A 15,790-nucleotide genomic window follows, 5' to 3' on the forward strand; every position below is an offset into this window, starting at 1 on the left:
ATAATTATAACCAATAACCTAACTTGATTGTCTTCCACTCCACATTCCATCAACACCCAACCCACCATCATCCATTTGAATGAATAAAAAATAAAAAACAAGAGCAATGAATCTATACAAGAAAACTTAATATCTCTACTCTAGTATGCAAGACAATTTTATTTTCAAACATGTTTGTTTTATCATAATAAATTAAAATATTGTGGAAACCACTTCAATCACTACCTTTGGTATAAACATAGATCCAAAAGTAAGTCGATAGATTTACAAAAATAGTAAGTTCATTTTTACATAGTGCGTTCGTCGTTGCTCTCCTTCAGTTTATGGAGGGATCTTGTTTTACGGCTCTTGCCGGTTGTCTATAAAAGTTTACAGTTTGAAAAAAACCTGAACGTTTGGTAACTTTATCTATAATTAGAGTGTCACTAATTTCCTTTTCATATTTAATATTTGCAATTCATAAGCACTTAAGTAGAGCCATATGGCATCACCATTTTGGTAGGGTGAGCAGATGATTTTCCTTAGGATTTTCTTCTCGGGGTTTTAGGTTCGATTCATATTCCTCTCTCATGTAGTCATGTGTGTGTTCTGAAATATGGGCAACACCACTGTAGAGGAGATTCAAATTTGTGTAATGAGGATGACAAGTGTTATGACGTATTGAGAGTGACATCGTTGCCACTACAACAAATGTCTTTTAATAAAAAAGATAAGTAGAGCCGTATAATATGGTAATTCTAAAAATAAACCATACATGTCTAAATATTAATTGGTGAGTGTTGGTGGGTGGAGTGGGTAAAGAAGAGACTTGGTGTTCCATGTAACCCAGGTTCGATTACTGCTATAACATTTAGTTTCAGAGGCACCAGGGTGATGATGAGAGACTAGGCGAGTAGGTGGCTTTCACTAGTTGGATCCTTGAATTGAATGAGTTTTATCTCACCGTACTGTCGTGCCTTTAGTAGAGTGTTCACGGGCATTAGCCTTAGGTGAGGGTTTTTTCTAGATCGAAAGACAAGTATATCCGATACAATGAATTTAGCCAGTAGTCTATTTGAATGATTCGCTGACTGTTAAAAAAAGTTGGTGGGTGTTGGCTGTGACATTAAAAAGGAGTTGGGATTTGAGGTAATAATGATTAGAGGTGGTAAAATGGTAATCATGAATCATTATGACCATCATTATATTGTGCTAAAATGCAATTGAATGTACAACACAATCTCTCTTTTACGTGTGTAGTCAAACTTTTGTACTTTTAGCCAATATCATGAATATCAACTTTCTTTTATTTATTCAAAACACAAAAAAATATTCAAAAAGTATATAATGTAAACTATAGAAAATCTACACACTAAAACTTTGCCCGCCAAACCCCGCCAAACCGTTACACATACTTAGATAAATGGGTTATACGAATACTGTTCGGGTAAGATGATTTTAAGCGAGCATGTTAGGATTGATGTTGGGTCGTGTCTAGATTAAACAATTCGACTTGCAACCTGTGAACTGAAAATAATTAACGCAATTATTGTTATAATATAATTCTTTTTTAAAACATACTATATTATATAATTTACAAAAGATATGCAACAAGACTTTTGTTATTATGTTATATACATTCTTTTGAGAAGATTCATTTGAAAAAAATGCATAAAGTGAATTACTTTTTGAATCTTTCTCAACTTACCTTTCATCTTTGGCTATGCAATGCATTATTGCTTTCCATTTGAGTTTCCCATTTTGCCTTCTTGTACTTTTGCACAATATATAAACCATTTTATGTAACTTTTTAATTGTTAATTTATCGAATGCTTGCAGGTAAATTATTTTTTTATATAGAAAATAAAGCTTTTGTTCTGTTTTAAAACATAAAAAAAACTCTTTTTTTTTAAAGTGGATAAAATAATTAAGTTGCATCATTGCTCTTAGAAATTTGGGTATGATTTAAGGAGACACTTTACCTTTAGAAGACTTTGCTTTTTAATTTTGTATATTGTACAAGGTATTAAAAAAATCGGTGTCGGGCATAGGGTATCACCGGATTTAGGTATTAAATGAGTATAAATCAGGTACGGTTTCAGTCCTAGATATTGAGATCAAATTGCATGCCCAACCTATATCCTGCGGGTAGGGCCAGTTCCAATTTCGGGTATAAATGTACCCGGGTATAAAAAAAAGTTCCGGGTATTGCTTACAAGTCCGGTGTTTTTCACCTTTAATATGCGACACGTGACACTTTCTAATCCTTCTGAAATTATCATTAGGCTGGTGCATGAATATGGGTCAATCGGTTTACCCACAAAAGGTTAATTTTTATACAGCCCATCCCATATAAACTTTTGAAACTAAGAAACTTTGGGGGTCCATGATTCATTTACGAGCTCAAGAACATGCCACAAATGAGCATGATTTGGATGTGAAAAGCGTCCATGGTTCATGCAACTTAAAAAAATGAAAATCTAAATTTCACATGATTATTTGATTAATTACAAGATTTTTGATTATTTGATTAAAGAACAATTGTAGAGTATCGTATTTCCAAGGTTTAGATTCGTAAATAGCACTTATAAAGTATTATATTTCTGTTATGCGTTTATAATAGGGATTGGCGTAATATATATTATTTGACCCGCTAATTATCCAATGTTTTCTTTTTGTTTTTTTAAATATATTTAAAGATACAACTAACCTGAAAATTTTACAAACTCATGAGAAAATTTTCTACGACCCAACTTAATATATGTTTTAATCGGGGTAACATAGTATTTCTTGGTGCATTGATCCTGAATGCATGACTTAGTGTTAACACCACTTGGTTCACAAGCGTTGGCAAACCCACTGCTTACATGGGGATCGACCCTATTAAATTTTGATATCGACCATTTAAAAAAATTTATGGGTCTATCATTCTTCACAAGAAGACAATATAATATTCTTTTCATGATTATAACACAAAACTCATATACATAATTCAACACACGAAATCAAAAAATACTAACAAACATCATGAGCAAAGTAATAAATATGACTCACATTTTATTTTATTTTTTTTAATGGCAATACACCATCTCTCATATCTTAGATGTAGTTCTTTTCAACTCCCATGGAAGCTTGGTGTTCGACCTAAAAGAATGTACACATTAGGCATACTTTAATCAAGATAGTGTAGTGAAACATATAAAAATTACCTTAAATAATATAGAGAACGTGTTGAGAATGCTCTTCAACACTAACCTCATATACATTATTCAACAAGAAATCAAACAAACTAACAAACATGCACCGCAGAGTAATAAAGAAGACTCACAATCTCACATGATACTTTATTTAACACGAAAACTCCCCATAGAAGCTTGGTGTTCGACCTGAAAGAACATTCACATTACTCCTACTTTAATCAAGATGTTGTGAATCGTAAAATCTTTACTTCAAATATTCTGAAGTGTATCCAAAATATGCTGCAATTCTTGTATAACCCTTTTTATATTTCTGATGGAGAATCAAAGGTGCATGATATTCCAATCTTCAATATTAAAGCCAAACACTCCTTTCTTCCATGTTTAGCATAAAAGTTTCATTTTCTTCATAAACATTTAGCATACTAGTGTCAATGGCATCCATTACATGGTCTGGCAAGGCCATGGAAGCAAATTTATGAAGGCTAAGGCTCTCTTTAAAAATATCGTCAGTCGGCTTTTTCCCTATCATAATCTCTAGTAATAAGATTCCAAAACTGTAGACATCTCCTCTACTTGACATCTCATTTCCGAGACCATACTCTGTAATTTACATGCAAGTGATTTAGAAATAAAGGTAATTCTATAAGTACATATGAAAGTTTAATTTACCTGGAGCAGCATAACCGATTGTTCCTTGAATTCCAGTTGTGCTTTCTGGGTATGAAGTTCCAAGTTAAACCGAAATCTCCGACATGAGCCACCATATCATCATCGGGTAGAATGTTGCTAGGTTTCAAGTCACCGTGAACAACAGCTGGTATTCAACGATTGTGAATATAATCAAGTGCAAAGGCTACACCCATGAGAATATTTATTCTTTGGAGAAGGCTGGGTGCGGACGTGCCTTCACTTGAATGCAACCAATCTTGTAAACTCCCTTTAGGCATGAACTCGTATACCAAAGCTTTGAAATCATTTCCTTGAAAGTCAATGCTTGAGCATGAAGTTATAATCCTCAACAGATTCCGATGGTGAATGCTTCGCCATGCTTCACACTCCCTCATAAAGCTACTTTGAGCACCTCGATTTTGAAGATGTAGAACTTTAACCGCAACAACCCTATTATCATATTCATCAAGGATTCCTTTAAAAACGGAACTGAACCCACCTTTACCAATCAAATTGGCTTCAGAGAAGCCATTGGTAGCCTTGAGAAGTTGATCATATGAAACTTTCAAGAAACGATCTCTTATTGATGACTGAGATGGTTTACCCTCATTTTTCTTCTTAAGCCAAACATAGGCTAAACATGCTATGGTGAAAACTGTGGATGAAATCAAAATGACTACTACAAATGTAGGAAACTTCTTTTTATGTTTCTTTTTCTCCTTGCATTTGGGTAATCCTAGTTCAACAATGCCACCGCAAAGTTTACTATTACCCAAAATAGAGTATGCCCTTGCATTGGCAAACAATCCTAAAGTTGGCACTTCACCTTCAAAATCATTATATGACAGATTCAAATATTCCAATGATGAAAACCCTTCTAAGAATTGAGGAATTTGACCTGATAAATTATTTTGAGAAATATCGAGTTGCACCAATCCTTTCAAGGAACTTAATGATGGTGGTATCGTACCTTGAAATAAGTTATCATCGAGATACAACAATGAAAGACTAACGCAACCACCAATGCTACTAGGAATATTACCTGATAAATTATTATCAGATAAATCTAGTGCACTCAACATATTGAGGTCACCAACTTCTGTTGGCAACGGACTAACCAGATTGTTATTAGAAAGATCTAATTCTATGGATAAAGATGAAAGTTGAAGAAGTTTTGTAGGAATACTCCCATCAAATTTATTGCTATAAAGGTATAACTCTAACAAATTATGGCAATTTCCCAAACTTGATGGAATAACCCCTTCTAACTTGTTTGTATTCAATTCAAGCATGGTCAATGATGATAAATTCCCGATGGCATCAGGAATCTGACCTGAAAGTTGGTTTTCATATAAAAAAACGCCCTCTAGCTTTTGAAGGTTAACAATGGTTGAGGGGATGCTAACTGTGAATTGATTCATTTGCAATGACAACTTGGTCAAACCACCAAGATTACCGATCGAACTAGGGATGTTTCCATGTAACTCATTTTCATATAAGTATATATAATGGAGTTGACTAGAAAGATTACCTATTGATATGGGGAGCATTCCTTGAAACTTGCAACTAGGAAGACTTAACACGTTTAATTTGGTGCAGTTTTTCAAACCACCAATAAACTTCATTTCATCAGCTTCTTTGCTTCCAAAGTTGTTATTACCTAATTTTATAATATTAATATCTCCTAGATTTGCAAAGTCGATTGCCAACTTCCCACTGAAATTGTTGTATCTCATTTCAAGATATTCTAACCGTGAACAGTTAGAAATCGATGGTGGAAGAGGCCCTGTTAGTCGGTTATCCCGTAACTGAAGGTAGACAAGATAAGGAAGCATTATGGTTGGAGGTAGACTACCCGTTAGTTGATTTTCCGCGAACCTAAAACGAGTTATGAGTGAAAGGTTAAAAAGAGAACGAGGGATGTCTCCATATAGATTACAACCCCCGCAGTCAAGTGTATCTAATGTTTTCCAATGGCCTAAGGTATTTGGAATGCTCCCACCCAATGGATTATTGGTAGCAGAAAACATTTTCATTGTTGTGATATTTCCCAAGAAGGTGGTATTCCACCGGTTAAGTGATTATTCATAATATTAGCGAAAACAAGTTTGTAAAGGAGACTAATATCCTTGGGTATGCTTCCCATTAAATCATTATTCGAAAGACCAAGTGCTGCAAGGTTAGAACAACCAGATATGTTAGCCGGAATGACCCCGCTGAATTTGTTTTCGAATAGATAAAGAAAACATAGCCTTGAAAGACGACCGAGTTCATTAGGGATGACTCCTTGAAAGCTGTTGTTATTGAGAATAAGCTCATGGAGGAAGCCAAGGTTCCCTACATGAGGAGATAAAGAGCCTTCCAAACCTTGCGAGTCCAATACTACACAAGTCACTCTTCTATGCAACTTTCCACATGTAACACCAGTCCAATCACAAAAGTGAAGGGAATCGTTCCATGACGTTAGAGCTCCTTGAGTGATCATGGACTTGATCATGAGCAAAGCATGATGATCAGTCTCATTTCCGCGATCATAAGAAGCTGAGATGGAGGTGAAATTTTCAACTATAATAAGAGCATAAAAGAGGAAACGGTTATGGGAGGACGATGATAAGGAAATGGTTGGTTGCTTTAGATTCATTTTTGGAAAGAAACTTAAGACGACAAGAATAATTGTTGGCCTTTAATATGCATGTTATTGTTATTGTAGTACGGTAATGTATTAAGTGAACGAGTCTTCAATCTCCGATTTCTTGGAAAGAAACTTAATTTTTTAATATTTGTAGTACTTTTCTCAAAGCTCTATTCATAGTTTTTTTCCTGAGACGGCAAACAAAATATGTATTATAAAAGAACAAAGAAGAAGCAAAATCAAAGAAACATACGAAAAAACCTGTTAGGATAACCCAAAGAAGGGGTCAAACTCTAAGAACTAAAAGATAATAGACACAAGACTTTGAAACAATTAGTCTTTTTTTGATGCAGAAAGATTACAATTTATAATGAAAATAATGCTAAACATGAAAGAACCTGCCAAAATTGACAACAATAGGTCATGCCTCAAAGCAACAAAGCTTGGAGTCCTATTTGGCAACAACCTCCAAACGATAACAAAGACATCCCTCTAACGATAAAATTAGGCGCAACTCGAGTCCTATTTTGCAACAACCTCCAAACGAAACAATTGTTTTTAATAGGAATCTAACTTTCCCAATCGCAAATGAGAGTATCGCCTCCATAAACAGTGGCAGCCGTAACCTGCCTGAAGCATGACCGTTCCAAGACCACACATCTTCATTATCTCCATTGAAAGAGAACAACTCTTCCATTTCTTTGAGATTAGTGGAATCAAAAAACTCCTCCGGAGATAAGTTCCGTTTAGACCAAACGAAACCCACTATCATGGCCCCGTTTTCGTCTAGAGACCCTATCAATATCCAAACAACTTTTATTGACCTCAGGCTTATAAAGGTCTAGGAAGAGATCTTTCATCATGAATCTGCCTAACCACACATCCAACCAAAAACCACCTATCTAGCAAAAGACCCGTTCAAGTTTAACCCAATACTAGAAGTTTTTATCAATCTTTGTAATAGTATGTCATGTTCCATGGATGGATTGCCTTGCCACATGCCCATCTTTCTAAAACCGAGTGTAATGGATTGCATTCACGCCTCTTGCCCACCATCTCCACCACCATTTGGCAAGAAGAGCCGATTGTTCATAGACTTTAGGCAGCCTATACCTAGACCTCTATACCGTTTAGACGCTTCACAATGATATCCCAAGCAACCCGATTGGTTTTTTATAACATCACCCGGAGTCCAGTGTTTAGAGAGACCATACCGGCAAACCAAGGAATGAGAAAGGAAAGGACAGCGCAAGAGCCGGATACGAGGGCAGGGTTAGGTTGTCGACCGACCCAGGGTCGACACCCTGATAGACCCGAATTCTGTTTTTTAAATTATATATATATATATATATATATATAAATCTGATTGGCTACATCAACTTCTCACCCTTCTCACAATAACTTGACCTCTCTTCTGAACTTAAACATATATATATATATATATATAGAACTTAAACATATATATATATATATGTTTAAGTTCAGAAGAGAGGTCAAGTTATTGTGAGAAGGGTGAGAAGTTGATGTAGCCAATCAGATTTTTTTTATTTTCTTTTAATTAAATATAGGGGTAGTATAGTAAATCATCATATTTAATTTATATGGAAACTATTGTTGTAAATTCACCATTAATAATGTAGATGGAATCTTGCTTTGATACATGTCTTCTTTAAACTCATTAAAATTCTTTTGAAACCGATTAATATAGTGCTAGGCTTGAAAATTCCAATCCACTCTTTAATTTTTTTTTATGTTACACAACAGCATACGTATCCACCATACTAGTGAGCCATAATAATTATAAACACGATATCCTACACAACAACTGACGTTCCCTACACATTAAAAACTAAAAAAACATTCATGCATAATTTCGTAGTTACTATCTACACAACAAAGTAAACAACTTACATAAGTAGCTAACAAAACATTCATACGTAATTTCATATACCCACACAACAAAGTAGACAACCTACACATAGAATGCCATAAATAATGTTACTGTATAAAACACAAACTAACTTATACCTACACAAGTAACTTAACATCTTCAGGTATTCATAATGGATCCATACATTTGAAATACATATCCTACATAATATAACTGATAGTCACACAAGTATGTTTATGTTTAGTGACTACACAATCGGCTCAAACACGTGTGTAGGATTAGCGGTCTCATGAACATTTTTTAAGGTTACGATCTTTAATAAATTTTACATTCATTCAACTACATAAGCATTAGAATTCTTTCCAACATGGTAGAACATTTTCTTCATAACATGTTTTTCATTGACTAAATTAAAATACACCCTATACAACAAAGTAAACAACCTACATACATAAGGTAGAATGTTTCCAATACAGCTTAGGTGTAGACATACAAAGTGTAGGTTGAAACTTCATATGTGTAGGTTAGAAGTTTCATAGAGTTACAAAATTTCATATATTTAGGAAATTCCATGAGTGCATCCATCATTTGTCGTTAATTTTTTTCCCCAAGGTAAGAGTTTAAATAGAAATCTCTAATTAAAATGTAAGAAGATATAGGGAGAAATAAATAAGATTCAAGAAAAAGAGAATATTAGATTTTAGAGAGACACAAGATAAGTTTAAGAGTCATTATTTAAATGGTATAAATTGATTGAGAATATACTTTCCTCATCAAATAATAAGACTAAAATGTCCCTTCTCTTAAAAACATTCCATACTTTTTTTCTTTTTTATTACAAGTTTGTCATCATAGTTATGAACCATGGATTAAACAAAATCAATGGTCTAGATTGATTTCTCACACTTCTCACAATAATATCATTTCTCTCTTGAACCATCCCCTATATATATATATATATATATTAAAAAATATGTATTCTTAATGTATAAACCAAATTACTCAACTAATTTCAGGCACAATATTTTTTTTGGGAAAACCCTCAAAATAAGCATTTATGAAAATAAATTTATAGTTTTAGGTATCATTTGCAAAAAAATCCAGAAATAGGTATTATAAACTAGTCATGACGAGTAGTTTGTAGAACCAATTAAAACTTGTCGCGTGTCCTTAAACTAACCGTAACGAGCATGTTCACTAATCATTTACTCGTCACGACTAAATCAGTTTCTGCCTCGTAATCAACGCCCACAGGAATTTCATAAGTCATTTAGTCGCGATGACTAGTTTACCTGGTATACATTTCCTACACGAGTAGTTTATTAGTAGTTAACTTGACGCGACTAGTTTAACCTTATAATCTACTCGTCGCGACAAAAGGACTTATGAAAGTGCTCGTTACGGTTAGTTTAAGGACATGCGGCAAGTTTTAATTGGTTCTACGAACTACTAGTCATGACTGGTTTATAATACCTATTTCTGGAATGTTTTGCAAATGGTACCTAAAACTAGAAATTTGTTTTCATAAATGATTATTTTGAAACATGAACACATATCTTGTTTATTCAGTTATGTTTGTGAATGTTTGTTTACATTTGTTCATATACAGTTTAGTCTAGTTTTATTAATTTTTTAGGTCTAACACATTGATGCTCATTCATCTATGTTAAGTTATGTTCGTTGATTTTGTTTGTATTCTTTTATACTATTAACGAACGAATGGACATAAACAAACACGAACACACTCATTTTCTTAACGAATGAACACGAACAAGAAACTCCGTTCGTTTAACTGTTTGTGTTCCGTAAAAGTTAAACAAACGAACACGGACATGCCTTGTTTGTCTTCGCTCGGTGAGTTTACAGGCCTACTCAAAAGGATCACTGCAATATGATATCTACAATTTATTTCTGTCAAGCAGTAAAATTTTTTTATGTAGATTTAGATTTTAGATTTATAATCCAAGTTGTTACAGATGACAGTACGAGATGCTCTGAACTCTGTTCTTGATGAAGAAATGGCTGCTGATCCCAATGTTTATGTTATGGGCGAAGAGGTAAAAGTGTTTTTACTAAAAGCTACTGAGAGCTCTATTTTTATTTGCTTGATGTTTATCTTTTTGTAATGCGCAGGTAGGAGAATACCAAGGTGCATACAAGGTTAGAATTTTATGCTTCTCAGTTCTCTCAGATTCCTCAGATTCTACAAATAAATAATATAAATTTATGTGTTCTTGTCTCACTAGCTGTATTTTTAATTTCTAGATAACCAAGGGATTATTGGACAAATATGGTCCAGAAAGGGTTGTTGATACCCCTATCACAGAGGTATGCAAGTTATTCTCATCAGTCTTACTATATACTTTTACTTTTAACCGCTTATAGAATTTATATATTTGTTCATTATTTCAGGCTGGATTTGCTGGTATAGGAGTTGGTTCCGCATATCATGGTTTGAGGCCCGTGATTGAGTTTATGACTTTCAACTTCTCTATGCAGGTTTCGTCTTCAATCTTAATTCTCTTTATAATTATTGTCCCTATTTTATCCTTTACATTTTGGTGATCTTCTGCAGGCAATTGATCATGTCATCAATTCTGCAGCAAAGTCAAATTACATGTCTGCTGGTCAAATTAATGTACCCATTGTGTTTCGTGGGCCAAATGGGCCCGCTGCTGGTGTTGGTGCTCAACATTCACAGGTTTGTTTGTGTGACTTGACTTGACTCTTTTAGTTTCTCATCAATTGCCACGTGGTCCCCACACGAGTGATAACAATGTTATGCAGTGTTTTATTGGATTTGCTTACTGTATTTGTTTGCCACAGATTGAAAGAGAAGGCAAAGATGTCACAATTACAGCTTTCTCTAAGATGGTTATTGTAGCTTATGAGGCGGTCTTTGTTGTTATACATATATATCTATATGTATGTATGTGACTGTGTTGTGCAATTTTAGGCTGCTGAGATACTTGAAAAAGAAGGTATAAATGCAGAGGTAATAATATTTCTATGACTAAAAGCAAATTATTTTTCTTTTAATAAAAAAATATTGTGCTTATTTAAGTAAAAGTTGCAAAATATTTCAGGTTATAAACTTGCGGTCTATCTGACCACTAGATCGAGCCACAATCAATGCTTCAGTCAGAAAAACCAACTGTCTTGTCACTGTTGAGGAGGGGTTCCCTCCACACGGCGTTGGTGCTGAGATCTGGTATCGTCTTTTTTCCAATTTAATTTCTTTTAATAACTAGTTTGCGAGGTAAGTTTGATTACAAAATTAAATTATTATACAAGTAAATTACACGGATGGTCCTTGTGGTAAGGCCATGCTACGGTTTTAGTCTTTCCTTTTAAGAAATTACATCTATGGCACGTTTGGTCTTTCGCTAACTGACATGACCTTTTTACCCTTAGCGTGCTGCAGTGCATCGGTTGTTGAAGACAGCTTTGGTTATCTAGATGCACCCGTTGAGAGGATTGCAGGGGCTGATGTTCCCACGCCTTATGCTGCCAATCTCAAGAGGATGGCTTTCTCTCAGGTAAAAAATCTTTACTATTTTAATATTTGCTATTATTTTTTTATAAATTATATACGTATATATTTTTTGGCAGATTGAGGATATTGTCCGGGCGGTTAAGAGGGCATGCTACAGTTCGGTATAGGTACTTCAAATGCTTCTTGAAGGTTATCAAAATGCCTGACTCCTTTTGTTTTGAGAATGCACCAAATTCGATTTTTGAGGGAGTAGCTGTAAAAGTCGGAAGCTTCATTTTTTACTTCCTGGTGTATCGTGTGAATTAAACATGTCGAATTCTCTCTAGGCATGAATTATTGATTCAATAAGGCTGGATGCAAATGCAACGCGAAAGATCTCGTGTTTGGGTTCTTGACATGTATTTTCTTTATTGATTCAAAGTTTACTTAGAAAACCGAGAATATGAAAACTTAAACGATGGTCATAAGATCTAAATTTGCATGTAAAAAACGAGGTTTGCTCGAAACAAGTTACAAATAGTTATTGAGAAAGTTGAAGGGGCTAGGTGAGATTGCTTTAGTTTGAATGTTTAGAGTGATCGATATTAGTGTTATGGAACAAGGTGTCAAGAGTTATAATAAACCAAAAGAGTCGTTTTGTGTTCGTGTTCTTGGACATGATTTCCTAACAAGTGGGCTCGAGTTCAAATCACCAATTTCTATTTATAAGGTTTTATCACGGATATATAATACGGTTTCGTCACAAATACATATATAATTATATAGCATCAAAACACAATACACTACACAAGTACTAGTAGTAGTAGTGGTGGTGGTACTTCATTTGACCACCATTTATTATTGTTTGCACTTTGCAGTTCAGTTGTGATTTTCACCCCAAACATGATCAGTTCCCGTCACTATCATTGTGCCTAACCGAACCCATAAGCTCTGGTCCTTGGAGTCTTGGATTGTTCTTGAAACTGAATCAAAAACAGCTTTCACATGTTTATTACAAGGGCCACATTCAGTACACAATAGTTTTAAGTAAGAATTATAGGACCACATAAAGACTAGGTATGCAAAACAATGCAAAGAAGATAAAAAGATTGTTATAAAAGTGTATATGCATAATGCAGTTCTAGCAGTTCTATATTTAAAAAGTGGTTCTACCTTATTAAAATTCGAAGAAAATAATGTGACTAATACAAAGTAACAAACTATCTCAAGAAGACTCACCTTTCTTCTGTCAAATTAGAGAAAGATCCCCAAGTTGGAAACGTGCCGCATAAGTCGTTATTCGATACATCACTGCATAAATGTAATTATAAACAGAAAATGATAAACCTGATAAAAGTTTTAGAGAATTGTGAGCTCACAAAATCTTAAGGTTAGGAAGCTTGGTAAGATCTTTTGGAATTCTTCCTGTCAATTTGTTGCCATTGAGTCGCCTGCATTCATCGTTAACGGTTTTCTATTCATTTTAGTTGTCTTCAACCCATTTAATGATGAAACGCGTCAAACGAGCCAAAGCGTTTAAAAATCGTAGTCTTAACACATTCAAAGTATATTTATTTAAAATGGGCAAAAAGTGTTTTGGGTCAACTCAACCTGTTTTGACATGTACCAAAATACGTGTCAAAAACCACTGTTTTCATAACCAAACCGGTCATCGAACCAAGCACCTTGCTAGTCCACTTATCAAACTGGCTTAAAAAAAACCAAACTGCATAAAAAATAATCTAAAACATTAAAAACAAAATGTGAAGCTACCATATATTTTGATGTCGATTTATAATGTTAACAAAATAATAACGCCTATAACAAGCAAAACGTGGAGTTGAAAGAAAAAAAGTAATTCTTATTTTCCAAAATCCAATCGAACCATTGGTCGGGTTTTGAGAATAGTGGTTTTGACAAGTTACCTGACTTGACTTGACTTGACGTGACCATACTAACCCACCCATTTTCCCGCCTCTAAAGCGTATTGTATAATGAAATATATAAGTAAAAACATACATGAATTTGACATGGGAAAGCTTGGAAAGAGAAGGAGGAATAAAACCAGTGAGGTTATTATGGAAGAGATCTAAGCTTATAAGATTCTTAAGTCCTCCAAGTTGAGATGGTATTGTCCCCACAAAGTTGTTCCTATACAATTCCCTGCAAACAAACACGCCATCTGAACATGTAAGAAGCGAAACTAGCATTAAAAGAACGCTATGGCCCAAAAGCCCGTTGAGTTATGGAGTTTGATGAAGCATGTGTTCTTAAGTTAATTTAGCATGATTCAAAAGAACTCAGAAGTGTATCGTGAATAATAATATCTTTTATGTATTGCAAAGAATAATGATAAAGCTAACCAACTAATGCTAATAATAAAACATTAATAGCTATCGCAATATTCAAGCCAAATATAAAATAATAACTAATAAATAAACGTACATTTAAATGATAAATCAAATAATAATTATTATAATAGATAGTAAACTCGGATAAAAACTTACAAGTATTCAAGACGCTCAAGCTTCCACAGTTCAGGAACGAGATTGCCTGACAACTTCGCATTTCCAAGATCACTACACCCAAAATATATAACATATAGTTTAAAAAGAATATATTAGATATTTATATCTCATTAACTCAAAACGATTATGATATTATTAGATATTAATCATACAACAACAAACCTTATAGGAATTAAATAACATAACATAAACAAAGTCTAATAATATATTATCTCATGACTATATAATAGTAATGTACTATATTAAAGAACCCTTAAACGAGTCTAAGCTTACAGTCGGGTAACCTGATTATCGGAATCACAAGTAACATGAAACCAAATACATGGATCAACCAAAGTTGGATCCCAGCTTTGAAGAACATTGGTGGGGTCATTCACTCCTCTTCTCAAAGCATACAAAGCATCATCTATTAATTTAAACATCCAATTATTCATCAATAATATTCAAAAAAAAAAAAAAATTAGTGAAGATGAATGATTTATTTACCTTCAATGTTTGCATTTGCACATATGAATATTTGAAGAACAAGAAGATGAAGATGAAGATGAATAAAAGTTGTCATTTTAAGCAAGTTTTAAGAGGTTTGAGTTGTGTTTTTGTGTACTTGAAGAAACTTTAAGAGGGTGGTTGGGATTGAGTTTGAAAAATGCTTATTGGTTTATTGGCTTTTTAAAGAAGCCAATAAGCAAAAAATGCGTTTGGCAAATGTAAAAGCTCCTTTTGTTTTGGCTTTTTGATTGGTTTGAAAAAGCACTTTTCCAAAAGCCTCAATTTTGGGATTTTCAAAAATGCTTTTGGCTTTTTGATTGGATTTTTACTAATCTACCCACCCTTTACCCTTTTTGGTCATTTTATGTAAATAAGCTAAGCCAAACATTTTTTAAAAAGTGCTCATGACTTTTCAAACCACATAAGCTAATCCAAACATTTTTTTAAGAACTTTTTTTCAAAAAACCAGAAGCCAATAAGCACTTTTAACAAAAAGCACTTTTAGAGTTAAATAAGCAATCCCAAACACCCTCTAAATGGAGGGTGACTTGGTGCGGTGGGAATTTATGAAGACAAATACCCAACAATATTATTAATATTTAAATAAAATGAAAAAGGAAATTGGTTTGCTTTATGGGTTATACCCAAACACAATATAATGAATTTTTTTTTTAAATAGGAAAATTGAAGAAGATAAAATGGTTTTTAGGAGATAGAAAGATTGTTGATTGAAAATAGAAGATCCGTCATTTGAAATGGCGGATGTCAGATTACACATAGGGGTTGTCAGTTTTTGTCCGGTGATGCGGACGAGAACCATGAGTTCCACCATTTGAAATGGCGGATCTTGAATATTTTATTCGTGTTCCGCCATTTCAAATGGCGGATGCCAGTTACAGCTGACCGCCGTTCACCTAAATATTTTTG

At 33.9% G+C, this 15,790-nt stretch overlaps 2 protein-coding genes and 1 pseudogene across 2 annotated transcripts; 1 reads left to right on the forward strand and 2 right to left on the reverse strand.

Annotated features, from left to right (window-relative positions):
• Positions 1-3,428: 3,428 nt before the first annotated feature.
• Positions 3,429-6,489, reverse strand: LOC143535228 (uncharacterized; annotated as a pseudogene).
• Positions 6,490-10,338: 3,849 nt separating this feature from the next.
• On the forward strand, positions 10,339-11,308 carry LOC143535223 (pyruvate dehydrogenase E1 component subunit beta-1, mitochondrial-like). The gene is made up of 6 exons (XM_077029537.1): positions 10,339-10,428; positions 10,505-10,531; positions 10,637-10,699; positions 10,784-10,870; positions 10,947-11,072; positions 11,198-11,308. The coding sequence occupies exons 1-6, from the start codon at positions 10,348-10,350 to the stop codon at positions 11,306-11,308; spliced, it is 495 nt and encodes a 164-aa protein (XP_076885652.1). The 5' UTR covers positions 10,339-10,347.
• A 1,351-nt stretch (positions 11,309-12,659) lies between these two features.
• LOC143535199 (leucine-rich repeat protein 1-like) lies at positions 12,660-14,961 on the reverse strand. The gene is made up of 7 exons (XM_077029521.1): positions 14,861-14,961; positions 14,648-14,780; positions 14,354-14,425; positions 13,866-14,009; positions 13,226-13,297; positions 13,086-13,157; positions 12,660-12,829 (listed from the first exon to the last, which is right to left on the reverse strand). The coding sequence occupies exons 1-7, from the start codon at positions 14,934-14,936 to the stop codon at positions 12,754-12,756; spliced, it is 645 nt and encodes a 214-aa protein (XP_076885636.1). The 5' UTR covers positions 14,937-14,961; the 3' UTR covers positions 12,660-12,753.
• Positions 14,962-15,790: the final 829 nt, after the last annotated feature.

The sequence above is a fragment of the Bidens hawaiensis genome, unplaced genomic scaffold, assembly GCF_021521415.1.
Source record: "Bidens hawaiensis isolate Kalapana, Puna unplaced genomic scaffold, B.hawaiensis_p1.1 tig00010432_1, whole genome shotgun sequence".
NCBI classification, from domain to species: domain Eukaryota; kingdom Viridiplantae; phylum Streptophyta; class Magnoliopsida; order Asterales; family Asteraceae; genus Bidens; species Bidens hawaiensis.